Below are 16,593 nucleotides of genomic sequence, written 5' to 3' on the forward strand. Positions count from 1 at the left end.
CTGCCACTGCTGCAAGGCAGAAAAGCACAGTGCTCCCAAGGCCACGCCACTCTGCTCCTGCATCCTCTCCTCCATCTGCTGCACTGGATGAACCACCTTCTGGAGGCTGATGAGTTATTCTCATTGCCCCAGTGAGGAAGCATGGACGCAAAGGGGAGCCAGATTTACAGAATCAGAGAGACCACAGCCCACCACATCAGATCTTCCGCAAAACGCTCCCTGACTCTGTGCCAGCTGAGCAGTCAGCACCCTATGCCCACGATCCCCACAAAAGTGATGCAAAAACTCACAACACAATGTTTATTCAAACACAACACTTATTGGCAGCTTTGCACATGGTAAAGCTCCCAGAAGAAACGGAATGTGTCAACGTCAGGGGTGCAGTCAATGTCCGGTTGGTAACGGAGTCCCTGTCACAAGCCTCCTCGCGACGGCCTCTTCAGCTGCATCGGGTCCCACTCCCCAGCGTGTGCTTTTGCTGGGCAGGAACGTTTCCCGCTGCCGACTGATCAGCGTGTTCCTCGTGTCCAGCGCGCTCGGTTCTGTGGCACCAGCTCCCAAGAGAGTGTCTGGGGTGGGCAGAGTGTCCCCCAGGCCCCAGAGGTCACACTGAGGCACATGGAGCGGTGCCTGTCGCTTGGTCCCTGCCCCGCCGCAGCTCCCAGCAAGAGTATCTGGGCCAATGTGAAATCGCCACCACGGCCCTGACAGTGAAAGTGGAGAGCAGGGTCACAATCCTCTTTGTCCTCACCGGCTGCTGCGCTGGGGAGACCATCGAGAGGGGAACGCTGCCACTTTGGGCGGAGGGCTGCTGCGCAGGGTGTTCCCTTTCCGTTCCGTGCCCTGCATTCTCCTCTCTTTTTTCCTCCTGGAAGACGCGGTCGTCTGCCAGCAGCTGTGACCTGCGCAAACACAGCTCTGTGCGGGAAGACCTCCTTCAGCGTCCGCGGAGAAGCATTATATGAACCCGATTTAGCAGCTCCTCAAACTCAAGCTGTGCGTGCAGAAAGGCGTCAGGATTCTGTGTCAGGTGCTGGAAGAGGTTGACTGGTTGAGCCAATTGCAATTCCAGGGGCAAGTTGATCTCCTCAGGCACGTTCTCATTGCCAATGAAGAAGTGGTTCAGGTGTTTCTTCTTCAGACATCTCTGCAGGTACTGCATGATGCTGTTCAGCCATTCCCAGAAATGCCCCCTGCGCCAGTTTGACAGCGGCATGGCGCTCAGCAGATGCATCACAACTGTCTTCATTGTATAGGTGGAAAAGTCTCTGCCCAGCAGGCAGCCGACACAGAGCTGCAGGCATCTGAGGTAGCCGGTGTCAGGCTGTGCATGTTTGGCGATATGACTGAAGAACTTCCTCTCTGCCACAGCGTAGGTCTCTGGCCACATCGTGCTAGGGGTGTAGGCAGCCTCTGTATACTGGCTGCTCACAAAGATGTCCGAGGCGCCTTCTTGCACCCCGAACATCAACTCAATTGAAAGCCTTTTCCCCCGGCGATTTGTCACACAGAATTTGCAGGAGCGGTCGGAGGGCAGCATTGTTAGGCGGCGAATGGCTGAAAGAGGCAGAGCCCTCCAGGAACGTCTCACGAACATCTGGAAATAGCGCGCAGTTTTCTGCACATCTAGGTAGGAGTCAGTGCAGAGGTCGTCTAGGGTGCTGAAGCTTGCATTCCTCCCCTGCTCTTGCTCGGGGTTGTGGAGGAAGCAACGTGTCTCTCCTGCCGGCTGCTCCGTCTCACAGGTACACACCAACTCCACGCGGACGCGGAAGTTCCTCATTGGCCACACGGGGCCCGGCTCCAGGTGGAAGGTGTGTCCACGGGGGGGCTTCAAGGGCAAAAGCAGGCGGTAGGTGATGTCTTCCTCACGGGGACTCCACCCTTCAAAGGCACTGCCCACCCCGATAGCTTTTTCCAGCACTGGAAAACTAGTATTTGAGAATAAACGCTGGTAGACAAGGATGAAGATTTCCACAAGGCTCAGCACAGACGTGCAATCTCTGTCCAGGTGCTGAACTGGCCACTGTATGCCCTCCGCAAAAAACACTCCCGGGTCATTTGCATCATCATGCTCTTCTTCATCTTCATCGTCATCACCATTTTCTCCTTCGCCTTCATTCGCATCATCATGCTCTTCTTCATCTTCATCGTCATCACCGTTTTCTTCTTCGCCTTCATTTGCATCATCATACTCTTCTTCATCTTCATCGTCATCACCATTTTCTTCTTCGCCTTCATTTGCATCATCATACTCTTCTTCATCTTCATTGTCATCATCATTCTCTTCTTGATCTTCATTTGCATCATCATTCTGTTCTTCAGCTTCGTTTGCATCATCATTCTCTTCTTCAGCTCCATTTGCATCGTCATGCTCTTCTTCAGCTCCATTTGCATTATCACTTCTTTCTTCGGCTTCATTTGCATCGTTATTCTCTTCTCTATGTCTCTCCTCCTCCACGTTGTTACCGGAGCTCTCCTCTTCTCTCTCTGGCTCATGGCTCCGTTTCCTGAGCCACCAGCAGAGCCCAAAGAGCAGGACCAGGACTGCAGCAATGGCCCAGAACTGCCAGCACTGCAAGGCGGAGAGGAGCAGGGATGCCCAAGCAAAGCCGCTCTGCTCCTGGTTCCTCTGCTCCTGGTTCATCCGCTCTACCTCCTGCCACAGCCGAGTCATCTCCCGGTTCAGCATCTGCGCACGCTGCTCCATGCGCTCGCGCGTCTCCTCATCCGGCTCATAGCCGACCGGCTGCACGTTCAGCGTAAGAATTTGCCAAAGTCCGAAGGCAACGTCCAAGAGAGCCATGGCCTGCACGAGAAGGGAGAGAAGGGGCTCAGTGGGGCTGTGCGAGAGGGAGGGGGCTGGTGGCTGGGGAGCGGGGCTGGGGGCCACAGGGAGCTGGGGGCAGGTTAGGAGCGGGGCCGAGGCAGCTGGGAGGCAGCAAGGGCTGCCCCGGCCCCAGCGGCGGCGGCTCCGTGCCCTGGCCAAGGTGCTCCCGCGAGCGGCCGGGCCCTCCATGCAGGGTGAGAACCCACCCCCGGGGGCCGCGTTTCTGCCCCGGCCCCGTCCAGCCCGGCCTCCCCCCGCCTGCGCACTCACCGCTGGCCCAGGCCGGACTGGGGCAGCGCTGCTGCTGGCGCCCCTGATAACCGCCCCATGGGGACTCGTCCCCTGTGATGTCACAGGCGCCAGAGCACGTCACAGGCACGCCCGCCGGCCCTACCTGGTCCTGACCACCCCGGCCCAGCCACTCGCAGCTGCCCCTGGCAACCAAACACCAACCCTGACAATGTACGGACCCACCGAGCCTGACAGCACTCCCAAGGTTCTGTTTACAAAGCAGACACAAGCCCCCCACACCCTTCCCAGTTATAAAAATGGGTGATGTGACCCACGGATGTTTTGCTCCCTGACATCCTATCCCATGAGATGGGATCAGCTCCCTTGCTGCTGGCCGCTGCTCTGGTGGTCACGGCTGGGCCCTTGTTGCCTCTGGGGTGGGTGATGGTGGAAATTGCGCTGGGAAGATGGGGCCTCTCCATGGCAGGACCTCTGTTCCTGCTGTGCCACTGCGAGAGGACATTGATTCCAAAGAGACAATTCCTAAGGGTGACGAGGGGGTGCAGGTGCAGTTTTCCCAGTGGGCAGCTCCCACTGCCGATAGAGCACTGGTTTCTCCACGTCCAGCACGTTCAGTTCTGTGGTACCAGCTCCCCGGAATGTGTCTGGGATCAGCAGAGTCTCCACCTGGACCCCAGCGAACACACGGAGACACATCAGCGGTGCCTATCGCTTGGTCCCGGTGCAGGTGGAGCTGCCAAGGAGTTTCTTTTCCCATGTGAAATCGCCGCCACATTTGTGAGAGTGTGACGGGAAAGCAGGGAAAAAATCATCTTTGTAGCCACCCTGGTCTCCACTCTGTGTCCCTGTGGGATGAAGTTGTCGCCTGCAGTCAGCTGTGAGCCTCGCAAACACAGCTCTGTGCATGAAGAGCTCTTTCAGAGCCTGTCTGGCGATGAGCAGTCTCGTGAGCGATCTCGCAGCTCCATGTCGTGGTGTAACTCCAGCCAGCAATAGAGCCGCCAGAGCCGCTTGTTGACTCCCCCGTCCTCCCATCCCCCAATAGGGGAGAGACAGGAAAGGGAAGGGAGAAACTCGTGGAATGGCATAAACAGCGTTTCATAAAATAACAAAATATCACTAATACACCACTAGTAAAAATAATGTACATGAAATGGAAATAAAACACAAAAGGTACCCAGTGCAATTCCTCTTGAACTCTGCCTGCACCGAGCAGCCCGTCCCAGGAAGCAGCACCCTCGTCCAGAAGAACCGATCCCAGAGAGAGAAGACAGAAAAAGGCAGAAAGGCCCAGCGGCCTCTGCAAAACGGCAGAATGGCAAAAGACCGAAATAAAGAAACTCCCGAACAGAACTCCTCCAAACAGGTCTCCGTCCCAGCTCTGACACTAGCCAGAAGATCCCCACTCACCTTAAATATGAAGCGTGATGCTAATGACACGCAATATTCTAACTGATCGGTCTGGATTCTCGTGCCCCACCTGTGCCCCTTTCCTGGTGGCCTTGCTTCTAATGTGGGCAGTGGGTGGCTCAGCTTTCCTTGCTTGCCTTCTCCTGGATCCTGCCTGTTACACAGTGCTCTCAGTTCTCTAATCCCAGACAATCACACCTGCACCCTGGACTCTCTTTCACCTCTGTGAAACCCCCCAGTATCTGGCATCACAGATAAGTAACTGTAGGAAGAGCAGCTCCAGGGGTGTTTAGATCAAGAATCAGGCAGGTGGATGGTGATGGCACAGAATTCTAGCTGCTTTGCAACTTAGTAGTATGTGTGTGTTAAGTAGAGGTTGGACAAATCGTGTTGCACCTGAATGCTCGTGTGAAACCACAATTGGGGTGCTCCAGTTTGAATGAAATACCTCATGCGTGCCAGTAAAAAATTACTCCTGTAATTCTAGGCTTTGCATCCTTGCATCCCAGCCTCTCTCCTGGGCTGGCACGGGCCCGTTTAAAAGGTTTCCTGATGCTTCCCATGGCAGGAAGACACCGCGAGGACAGCCAGCAGCGCCCAACTCTCCCAAGGCCTGCTGGCCAGTCCCTTCCACACCCAGCCCAAGGGTGTCAGGGACACAGGCCTTATCTTGCAGCTGCTGATGGTTTGCAGCTGCGTTGTGTTCATTGAGCAGGTACAAGTTTGGTAAGTCGGAGCAGAATTTTCAACATGCGGTTTAAGATTTCAACAAATTTTGCTTACTAAGTAATGTGAAACAGACAGTGTATTAAAAATCATACAACCTTCTAATTCAAAGTGATTGGTTCTATTTCAAACGTACTTACTTAAGCTAAATGATTGATATAAACCTTCCATTGGGCTCAGCCAGTGACCTGTGATTAGTAAAAGACCATTACCATACAGCCGAGCTTGCACAGCAGAGACAGGTCAAAGTAGGCTCAACCAGGCTGCCATCTTGAAGGAATGAAATGCTTGGCTCGTGGTCAAGCTGCATAGAGTGGGGAAGGTCTGCAAGAGCCTCCTTGCACCCACAGCTTGTCGGTGTTCCGTGAGTCATTCTGCTTCCTTGTGGGTTTTCTAAAAGGGACCCCGGGCTCAGCTACAGCTCAGCCCTCTGCCTCCTTTGGGGCATGTACCATACTGCTGCTGGTTTGGTTGGGAAGAGTCAAGTGCATGCGTCACACCTGGGCATGTGCTTTCGAGGGCATTGGTGTTCCTAAGCGTTGGTGACCTTTTAAAAGCCGTTCCTTCAGAAGGCAGGACTGAGTAGCTACCATGTGTTGCAAATCAAACAAGAGGAGCAGAAGGCTGGCTTGTCTGGCCAGGGCTCTCTTTCAGGAACTCAGGCAGCAAACAGAAGTGGATGGGCTTAGGAAAGGGATCTGGGGGTTGTGCTTGATGTTAAGCTCAAGAGGAGACTACGATAATGTGCCCCGGCAGGCAAAAGAGCCAGCCGTCTCCCGGGGTGCATTACGCACAGTGTAGCCAGCCAGTTGCAAAAGGAGGCTGAGGGGAGACCTTATCACTGTGTCCAACTGCCTGAAAGGCGGTTGTGGTGAGGTGAGGGCTCGTCTCTTTTGCCAGGTAACAACTGATAGAAAGAGAGGAAATGGCCTCAAGTTTCTCCAGAGGAGGTGCAGATGGGCTATCAGGAAAAAGTTCTATATTGAAAGGGTTAACGAGCATTCCAAGAAGGTACCCAGGGAAGTGCTTGAGGCACCGTGGCTGGAGGTACCCAAAAGATGTGTAAACATGGCACTTAGGGATGTGGTTTGGTGGTGTTTTTGGCAGTGATAGGTTTGCAGCTGGACTCAATGAACTTAAGGGTCTTTCCCAACTTAAATCATTCTATGATTGCGTGATACAACTTGAAGCTTACCCGGTGCAGAGTCAGGGATTGGCCTACATGGTCCTCGTGTGCCCCTTCCGGGCCCAGGTTGGACCAGATGATCTGTGTGGTCCCTTCCAAACTGGTTTTCTGATTCTGAAGAGAAGCTGCTAAATTAATGTACACTGTAATTAAGTTACAAAAGACACACCCATCATTAACCAATTGACATGATAAATGCTTTCCGACCACCTGCAAAACCAGGGGATATTTTTCAAGTTATAGATCCTTCTGCACGACAAGAGGGAGACAGAAGATTAAGTAATAAATTGTTTAGAAGCAGAGTGCTTAGCTTATATTTAGCTAATAATTAATCGAGTTATTGTGAGTACGAAACTAACCAATTATAACTAACATCATCAATTCTTTTTGGTACAGATCTACTGTGTGTCAAAATTCCCGAACATTGTAATGCATGTGTATTAATTATAGGAATATAAGCAACACAAGAGCGTCCAGTCTTTGGAGCACTTATGGAGGATGATCCCCAGTGTTCCCCAGCACTGATGAAATAAAAGATGCCTGCTTAACAGTATAATTGACTCAGCTGTTAAGTTCATTTCTCCCTTTCAATTCCATGTATTCTTTTCCTCTATATCCGTCAATAACCCCCTCCCAAAACACGGCAGTTCCTTTAAGTCTCCTCGAGGGCTAAGAAAAATCGACACCAACCCAGAAAGCCCACAGGAGCTCTGCTGCCTGTCTGAGCTTGTCCCTCGTGCAACAGGATCACGAGCAGGGTTTGCAGCAAAGTTGGTGGCAACTGCCGCTGAGAGTAGTCAGGTCTTCCATCTGTAACAGGCACAACCACCTGGCAGCAGAGCGGTTCCTTCCTCCTACACGTGAACCCATCAGGAGTGTGTCATGCTCTAAGGCAAGGCGGCAATAAACCGTGGCAGACGCTCCGTTAGCCCCTCACCTCCCGCCACCCACGTCCTGTACATCAGAGCGATGATAGGAAAGATAAGGAGGAAGGAAGAGAGACTCAGACTTCAAGTTGGAAGGTTTTAAAGGCTTTTACTAACGTTACCAATAGACAGAGAATATATACACAAAATATAAAAGCCCACCTCGAATGCTCAGTGTGCCGTTGGCGTCACTCAGCAGCAGAGCTGGGGCTGCGGGGCTGGCGGCTCCAGCAGCTGCAGCTCAGGCCCCGCGAGTCCCGGGCGGGACTGCACAGCAAACTGGAAACTGGTTGCGGGGATGCAGGGCCTGAGGGCTGTGGATCACAGGCAGACAGGCAGGGTCCTCTCCGGATGCCGGCCATGGGCGAAGAGAGAGTGACCCTCGTGTCACGGAGGCACCCCGTAGGTTAATTTAAGGGACAACAAGGTCCAAAACCAACTTTTATCAAACCGGCGAGAAACAGGGTTTTAGCACTCCAAAAGTGACTTAAATAAAGGTTCAGATGTCAGTTGAGGAAAATTATTGAGGCAGCACCTAAAACAACAGGCGGTCCACAGTGTGCACGCACGTGGCATCACCCAAAACAATGCCGGAGCCGGCCCTGAGTCCCGGAGAAGTACACACTTGCCTAAACACGGTGCAGGATTGTTTTTAAAGAGATACACGCGCTCGTAGTGAGTACGGGAAGTGTACACTTGCGATTGTGCGAGGGTAAATTTACAATACACCCGCAATCCTGCGAGAGTTAATTTACTTACACGCGCAAGTGTGCACGGAATCCTACATGTGTTTACGTGGAAGCACAGGAGGAAAATACACTCGCGATTGTGCGAGTATTAATTTTACACGCGCTCATATGGAGCACGGAAAGTTATACGTGCATGTGTGCACTAAAAGTATAAAGATACTCTCAATCCTGCGAGAAGGTTTACTCACACCCGTGGTGGCGAGGCAAGCGGAGTCCCCATCCCGGGGAGCGGGGCTCTCGGCGGCAGCATCTTGCTCGTGCTTCGAGAGACCCGCGACAATGGGCCGTGTCGACGAGAATCCCGTTTCTATCTGATCAGATCTGACTGTAGGCACTCTAGAAGCTTCTCTGCACCCCCACACTGTCTGCGGGTGCCCCTGAAGCCTCCAAACATCCCCCACACTGGGCGCGGCTCAGTGTGCCTCGGCACTCCCTTCTCCTAACGGCCCTGGCCAGGGTGCTCTGGGGCCAAACAAAAGAAGCTGTTAGCCTCAACTAGCAGAGAAAGAGGGAGATGTGCCCACTCCTTCCATACTGAAGGAGGGAGGGGGAGAGAGGGGGGGTTGCATTCTGCCACACCTCATGATCACCATCTTAATATAGGGGGTATGACGGTTACGGGATGGAATACTTAATTGGTCAATTTAAATCATCTGTTCCATCCACCCCTCCTCAAACACGCCCCTTTCACAACGGAACGTGGGAAAACTTACCAGTCCTTCTTGGCTACCATAGTAATAAATCTACACGTGAGCTTCTTTGGCATTCCCTTGGTCTCCTTATCAATGACTGGCTGCACTGGGAGGAAGAAACTCTTGAAGAAGAGCAATCTGAAAACATGGAGGAAGTCACCACTACTTCCTCTGCCACCTGGCACTTGCTGGCCATGTTCTGCACTGGATACTGAATGTGCTTTTCAAAAACCATGCTCAAATCACTATCATCACAACGATCTTCTTCACTTTCCTCTTCCTCGTGTTTCTCAACCCTGCCTCCTCTTCCTCCTCCTGCACTGTGCTGCTGCTGGATCTCTCCTCCTCACTGATACCCACATAGGCACAGCTCCTTTTCTCTAGCCACCAGCAGAGCCCAAAGAGCAGGAGAAGGACTAGACCTGCCACTGCTGCAAGGCAGAAAAGCACAGTGCTCCCAAGGCCACGCCACTCTGCTCCTGCATCCTCTCCTCCATCTGCTGCACTGGATGAACCACCTTCTGGAGGCTGATGAGTTATTCTCATTGCCCCAGTGAGGAAGCATGGACGCAAAGGGGAGCCAGATTTACAGAATCAGAGAGACCACAGCCCACCACATCAGATCTTCCGCAAAACGCTCCCTGACTCTGTGCCAGCTGAGCAGTCAGCACCCTATGCCCACGATCCCCACAAAAGTGATGCAAAAACTCACAACACAATGTTTATTCAAACACAACACTTATTGGCAGCTTTGCACATGGTAAAGCTCCCAGAAGAAACGGAATGTGTCAACGTCAGGGGTGCAGTCAATGTCCGGTTGGTAACGGAGTCCCTGTCACAAGCCTCCTCGCGACGGCCTCTTCAGCTGCATCGGGTCCCACTCCCCAGCGTGTGCTTTTGCTGGGCAGGAACGTTTCCCGCTGCCGACTGATCAGCGTGTTCCTCGTGTCCAGCGCGCTCGGTTCTGTGGCACCAGCTCCCAAGAGAGTGTCTGGGGTGGGCAGAGTGTCCCCCAGGCCCCAGAGGTCACACTGAGGCACATGGAGCGGTGCCTGTCGCTTGGTCCCTGCCCCGCCGGAGCTCCCAGCAAGAGTATCTGGGCCAATGTGAAATCGCCACCACGGCCCTGACAGTGAAAGTGGAGAGCAGGGTCACAATCCTCTTTGTCCTCACCGGCTGCTGCGCTGGGGAGACCATCGAGAGGGGAACGCTGCCACTTTGGGCGGAGGGCTGCTGCGCAGGGTGTTCCCTTTCCGTTCCGTGCCCTGCATTCTCCTCTCTTTTTTCCTCCTGGAAGACACGGTCGTCTGCCAGCAGCTGTGACCTGCGCAAACACAGCTCTGTGCGGGAAGACCTCCTTCAGCGTCCGCGGAGAAGCATTATATGAACCCGATTTAGCAGCTCCTCAAACTCAAGCTGTGCGTGCAGAAAGGCGTCAGGATTCTGTGTCAGGTGCTGGAAGAGGTTGACTGGTTGAGCCAATTGCAATTCCAGGGGCAAGTTGATCTCCTCAGGCACGTTCTCATTGCCAATGAAGAAGTGGTTCAGGTGTTTCTTCTTCAGACATCTCTGCAGGTACTGCATGATGCCGTTCAGCCATTCCCAGAAATGCCCCCTGCGCCAGTTTGACAGCGGCATGGCGCTCAGCAGATGCATCACAACTGTCTTCATTGTATAGGTGGAAAAGTCTCTGCCCAGCAGGCAGCCGACACAGAGCTGCAGGCATCTGAGGTAGCCGGTGTCAGGCTGTGCATGTTTGGCGATATGACTGAAGAACTTCCTCTCTGCCACAGCGTAGGTCTCTGGCCACATCGTGCTAGGGGTGTAGGCAGCCTCTGTATACTGGCTGCTCACAAAGATGTCCGAGGCGCCTTCTTGCACCCCGAACATCAACTCAATTGAAAGCCTTTTCCCCCGGCGATTTGTCACACAGAATTTGCAGGAGCGGTCGGAGGGCAGCATTGTTAGGCGGCGAATGGCTGAAAGAGGCAGAGCCCTCCAGGAACGTCTCACGAACATCTGGAAATAGCGCGCAGTTTTCTGCACATCTAGGTAGGAGTCAGTGCAGAGGTCGTCTAGGGTGCTGAAGCTTGCATTCCTCCCCTGCTCTTGCTCGGGGTCGTGGAGGAGGCAACGTGTCTCTCCTGCCGGCTGCTCCGTCTCACAGGTACACACCAACTCCACGCGGACGCGGAAGTTCCTCATTGGCCACACGGGGCCCGGCTCCAGGTGGAAGGTGTGTCCACGGGGGGGCTTCAAGGGCAAAAGCAGGCGGTAGGTGATGTCTTCCTCACGGGGACTCCACCCTTCAAAGGCACTGCCCACCCCGATAGCTTTTTCCAGCACTGGAAAACTAGTATTTGAGAATAAACGCTGGTAGACAAGGATGAAGATTTCCACAAGGCTCAGCACAGACGTGCAATCTCTGTCCAGGTGCTGAACTGGCCACTGTATGCCCTCCGCAAAAAACACTCCCGGGTCATTTGCATCATCATGCTCTTCTTCATCTTCATCGTCATCACCATTTTCTCCTTCGCCTTCATTCGCATCATCATGCTCTTCTTCATCTTCATCGTCATCACCGTTTTCTTCTTCGCCTTCATTTGCATCATCATACTCTTCTTCATCTTCATCGTCATCACCATTTTCTTCTTCGCCTTCATTTGCATCATCATACTCTTCTTCATCTTCATTGTCATCATCATTCTCTTCTTGATCTTCATTTGCATCATCATTCTGTTCTTCAGCTTCGTTTGCATCATCATTCTCTTCTTCAGCTCCATTTGCATCGTCATGCTCTTCTTCAGCTCCATTTGCATTATCACTTCTTTCTTCGGCTTCATTTGCATCGTTATTCTCTTCTCCATGTCTCTCCTCCTCCACGTTGTTACCGGAGCTCTCCTCTTCTCTCTCTGGCTCATGGCTCCGTTTCCTGAGCCACCAGCAGAGCCCAAAGAGCAGGACCAGGACTGCAGCAATGGCCCAGAACTGCCAGCACTGCAAGGCGGAGAGGAGCAGGGATGCCCAAGCAAAGCCGCTCTGCTCCTGGTTCCTCTGCTCCTGGTTCATCCGCTCTACCTCCTGCCACAGCCGAGTCATCTCCCGGTTCAGCATCTGCGCACGCTGCTCCATGCGCTCGCGCGTCTCCTCATCCGGCTCATAGCCGACCGGCTGCACGTTCAGCGTAAGAATTTGCCAAAGTCCGAAGGCAACGTCCAAGAGAGCCATGGCCTGCACGAGAAGGGAGAGAAGGGGCTCAGTGGGGCTGTGCGAGAGGGAGGGGGCTGGTGGCTGGGGAGCGGGGCTGGGGGCCGCAGGGAGCTGGGGGCAGGTTAGGAGCGGGGCCGAGGCAGCTGGGAGGCAGCAAGGGCTGCCCCGGCCCCAGCGGCGGCGGCTCCGTGCCCTGGCCAAGGTGCTCCCGCGAGCGGCCGGGCCCTCCATGCAGGGTGAGAACCCACCCCCGGGGGCCGCGTTTCTGCCCCGGCCCCGTCCAGCCCGGCCTCCCCCCGCCTGCGCACTCACCGCTGGCCCAGGCCGGACTGGGGCAGCGCTGCTGCTGGCGCCCCTGATAACCGCCCCGTGGGGACTCGTCCCCTGTGATGTCACAGGCGCCAGAGCACGTCACAGGCACGCCCGCCGGCCCTACCTGGTCCTGACCACCCCGGCCCAGCCACTCGCAGCTGCCCCTGGCAACCAAACACCAACCCTGACAATGTACGGACCCACCGAGCCTGACAGCACTCCCAAGGTTCTGTTTACAAAGCAGACACAAGCCCCCCACACCCTTCCCAGTTATAAAAATGGGTGATGTGACCCACGGATGTTTTGCTCCCTGACATCCTATCCCATGAGATGGGATCAGCTCCCTTGCTGCTGGCCGCTGCTCTGGTGGTCACGGCTGGGCCCTTGTTGCCTCTGGGGTGGGTGATGGTGGAAATTGCGCTGGGAAGATGGGGCCTCTCCATGGCAGGACCTCTGTTCCTGCTGTGCCACTGCGAGAGGACATTGATTCCAAAGAGACAATTCCTAAGGGTGACGAGGGGGTGCAGGTGCAGTTTTCCCAGTGGGCAGCTCCCACTGCCGATAGAGCACTGGTTTCTCCACGTCCAGCACGTTCAGTTCTGTGGTACCAGCTCCCCGGAATGTGTCTGGGATCAGCAGAGTCTCCACCTGGACCCCAGCGAACACACGGAGACACATCAGCGGTGCCTATCGCTTGGTCCCGGTGCAGGTGGAGCTGCCAAGGAGTTTCTTTTCCCATGTGAAATCGCCGCCACATTTGTGAGAGTGTGACGGGAAAGCAGGGAAAAAATCATCTTTGTAGCCACCCTGGTCTCCACTCTGTGTCCCTGTGGGATGAAGTTGTCGCCTGCAGTCAGCTGTGAGCCTCGCAAACACAGCTCTGTGCATGAAGAGCTCTTTCAGAGCCTGTCTGGCGATGAACAGTCTCGTGAGCGATCTCGCAGCTCCATGTCGTGGTGTAACTCCAGCCAGCAATAGAGCCGCCAGAGCCGCTTGTTGACTCCCCCGTCCTCCCATCCCCCAATAGGGGAGAGACAGGAAAGGGAAGGGAGAAACTCGTGGAATGGCATAAACAGCGTTTCATAAAATAACAAAATATCACTAATACACCACTAGTAAAAATAATGTACATGAAATGGAAATAAAACACAAAAGGTACCCAGTGCAATTCCTCTTGAACTCTGCCTGCACCGAGCAGCCCGTCCCAGGAAGCAGCACCCTCGTCCAGAAGAACCGATCCCAGAGAGAGAAGACAGAAAAAGGCAGAAAGGCCCAGCGGCCTCTGCAAAACGGCAGAATGGCAAAAGACCGAAATAAAGAAACTCCCGAACAGAACTCCTCCAAACAGGTCTCCGTCCCAGCTCTGACACTAGCCAGAAGATCCCCACTCACCTTAAATATGAAGCGTGATGCTAATGACACGCAATATTCTAACTGATCGGTCTGGATTCTCGTGCCCCACCTGTGCCCCTTTCCTGGTGGCCTTGCTTCTAATGTGGGCAGTGGGTGGCTCAGCTTTCCTTGCTTGCCTTCTCCTGGATCCTGCCTGTTACACAGTGCTCTCAGTTCTCTAATCCCAGACAATCACACCTGCACCCTGGACTCTCTTTCACCTCTGTGAAACCCCCCAGTATCTGGCATCACAGATAAGTAACTGTAGGAAGAGCAGCTCCAGGGGTGTTTAGATCAAGAATCAGGCAGGTGGATGGTGATGGCACAGAATTCTAGCTGCTTTGCAACTTAGTAGTATGTGTGTGTTAAGTAGAGGTTGGACAAATCGTGTTGCACCTGAATGCTCGTGTGAAACCACAATTGGGGTGCTCCAGTTTGAATGAAATACCTCATGCGTGCCAGTAAAAAATTACTCCTGTAATTCTAGGCTTTGCATCCTTGCATCCCAGCCTCTCTCCTGGGCTGGCACGGGCCCGTTTAAAAGGTTTCCTGATGCTTCCCATGGCAGGAAGACACCGCGAGGACAGCCAGCAGCGCCCAACTCTCCCAAGGCCTGCTGGCCAGTCCCTTCCACACCCAGCCCAAGGGTGTCAGGGACACAGGCCTTATCTTGCAGCTGCTGATGGTTTGCAGCTGCGTTGTGTTCATTGAGCAGGTACAAGTTTGGTAAGTCGGAGCAGAATTTTCAACATGCGGTTTAAGATTTCAACAAATTTTGCTTACTAAGTAATGTGAAACAGACAGTGTATTAAAAATCATACAACCTTCTAATTCAAAGTGATTGGTTCTATTTCAAACGTACTTACTTAAGCTAAATGATTGATATAAACCTTCCATTGGGCTCAGCCAGTGACCTGTGATTAGTAAAAGACCATTACCATACAGCCGAGCTTGCACAGCAGAGACAGGTCAAAGTAGGCTCAACCAGGCTGCCATCTTGAAGGAATGAAATGCTTGGCTCGTGGTCAAGCTGCATAGAGTGGGGAAGGTCTGCAAGAGCCTCCTTGCACCCACAGCTTGTCGGTGTTCCGTGAGTCATTCTGCTTCCTTGTGGGTTTTCTAAAAGGGACCCCGGGCTCAGCTACAGCTCAGCCCTCTGCCTCCTTTGGGGCATGTACCATACTGCTGCTGGTTTGGTTGGGAAGAGTCAAGTGCATGCGTCACACCTGGGCATGTGCTTTCGAGGGCATTGGTGTTCCTAAGCGTTGGTGACTTTTTAAAAGCCGTTCCTTCAGAAGGCAGGACTGAGTAGCTACTATGTGTTGCAAATCAAACAAGAGGAGCAGAAGGCTGGCTTGTCTGGCCAGGGCTCTCTTTCAGGAACTCAGGCAGCAAACAGAAGTGGATGGGCTTAGGAAAGGGATCTGGGGGTTGTGCTTGATGTTAAGCTCAAGAGGAGACTACGATAATGTGCCCCGGCAGGCAAAAGAGCCAGCCGTCTCCCGGGGTGCATTACGCACAGTGTAGCCAGCCAGTTGCAAAAGGAGGCTGAGGGGAGACCTTATCACTGTGTCCAACTGCCTGAAAGGCGGTTGTGGTGAGGTGAGGGCTTGTCTCTTTTGCCAGGTAACAACTGATAGAAAGAGAGGAAATGGCCTCAAGTTTCTCCAGAGGAGGTGCAGATGGGCTATCAGGAAAAAGTTCTATATTGAAAGGGTTAACGAGCATTCCAAGAAGGTACCCAGGGAAGTGCTTGAGGCACCGTGGCTGGAGGTACCCAAAAGATGTGTAAACATGGCACTTAGGGATGTGGTTTGGTGGTGTTTTTGGCAGTGATAGGTTTGCAGCTGGACTCAATGAACTTAAGGGTCTTTCCCAACTTAAATCATTCTATGATTGCGTGATACAACTTGAAGCTTACCCGGTGCAGAGTCAGGGATTGGCCTACATGGTCCTCGTGTGCCCCTTCCGGGCCCAGGTTGGACCAGATGATCTGTGTGGTCCCTTCCAAACTGGTTTTCTGATTCTGAAGAGAAGCTGCTAAATTAATGTACACTGTAATTAAGTTACAAAAGACACACCCATCATTAACCAATTGACATGATAAATGCTTTCCGACCACCTGCAAAACCAGGGGATATTTTTCAAGTTATAGATCCTTCTGCACGACAAGAGGGAGACAGAAGATTAAGTAATAAATTGTTTAGAAGCAGAGTGCTTAGCTTATATTTAGCTAATAATTAATCGAGTTATTGTGAGTACGAAACTAACCAATTATAACTAACATCATCAATTCTTTTTGGTACAGATCTACTGTGTGTCAAAATTCCCGAACATTGTAATGCATGTGTATTAATTATAGGAATATAAGCAACACAAGAGCGTCCAGTCTTTGGAGCACTTATGGAGGATGATCCCCAGTGTTCCCCAGCACTGATGAAATAAAAGATGCCTGCTTAACAGTATAATTGACTCAGCTGTTAAGTTCCTTTCTACCTTTCAATTCCATGTATTCTTTTCCTCTATATCCGTCAATAACCCCCTCCCAAAACACGGCAGTTCCTTTAAGTCTCCTCGAGGGCTAAGAAAAATCGACACCAACCCAGAAAGCCCACAGGAGCTCTGCTGCCTGTCTGAGCTTGTCCCTCGTGCAACAGGATCACGAGCAGGGTTTGCAGCAAAGTTGGTGGCAACTGCCGCTGAGAGTAGTCAGGTCTTCCATCTGTAACAGGCACAACCACCTGGCAGCAGAGCGGTTCCTTCCTCCTACACGTGAACCCATCAGGAGTGTGTCATGCTCTAAGGCAAGGCGGCAATAAACCGTGGCAGACGCTCCGTTAGCCCCTCACCTCCCGCCACCCACGTCCTGTACATCAGAGCGATGATAGGAAAGATAAGGAGGAAGGAA

The 16,593-nt window shown here is 53.0% G+C and overlaps 2 protein-coding genes across 2 annotated transcripts; both read right to left on the minus strand.

Annotated features, from left to right (window-relative positions):
* Window positions 1-277: 277 nt before the first annotated feature.
* On the minus strand, window positions 278-3,137 carry LOC135579506 (inositol 1,4,5-trisphosphate receptor-interacting protein-like 1). The gene has a single exon (XM_065063181.1). The coding sequence runs from the start codon at window positions 3,017-3,019 to the stop codon at window positions 938-940; it is 2,082 nt and encodes a 693-aa protein (XP_064919253.1). The 5' UTR covers window positions 3,020-3,137; the 3' UTR covers window positions 278-937.
* A 6,347-nt stretch (window positions 3,138-9,484) lies between these two features.
* LOC135579507 (inositol 1,4,5-trisphosphate receptor-interacting protein-like 1) lies at window positions 9,485-12,443 on the minus strand. The gene has a single exon (XM_065063182.1). The coding sequence runs from the start codon at window positions 12,210-12,212 to the stop codon at window positions 10,131-10,133; it is 2,082 nt and encodes a 693-aa protein (XP_064919254.1). The 5' UTR covers window positions 12,213-12,443; the 3' UTR covers window positions 9,485-10,130.
* Window positions 12,444-16,593: the final 4,150 nt, after the last annotated feature.

Source organism: Columba livia, chromosome 5, assembly GCF_036013475.1.
Source record: "Columba livia isolate bColLiv1 breed racing homer chromosome 5, bColLiv1.pat.W.v2, whole genome shotgun sequence".
NCBI lineage: Eukaryota > Metazoa > Chordata > Aves > Columbiformes > Columbidae > Columba > Columba livia.

Coding starts and splice junctions, on each gene's coding strand:
- LOC135579506 (XM_065063181.1), bottom strand. CDS start 3,019: ATGGAGGGCCCGGCCGCTCGCGGGAGCACCTTGGCCAGGGCACGGAGC.
- LOC135579507 (XM_065063182.1), bottom strand. CDS start 12,212: ATGGAGGGCCCGGCCGCTCGCGGGAGCACCTTGGCCAGGGCACGGAGC.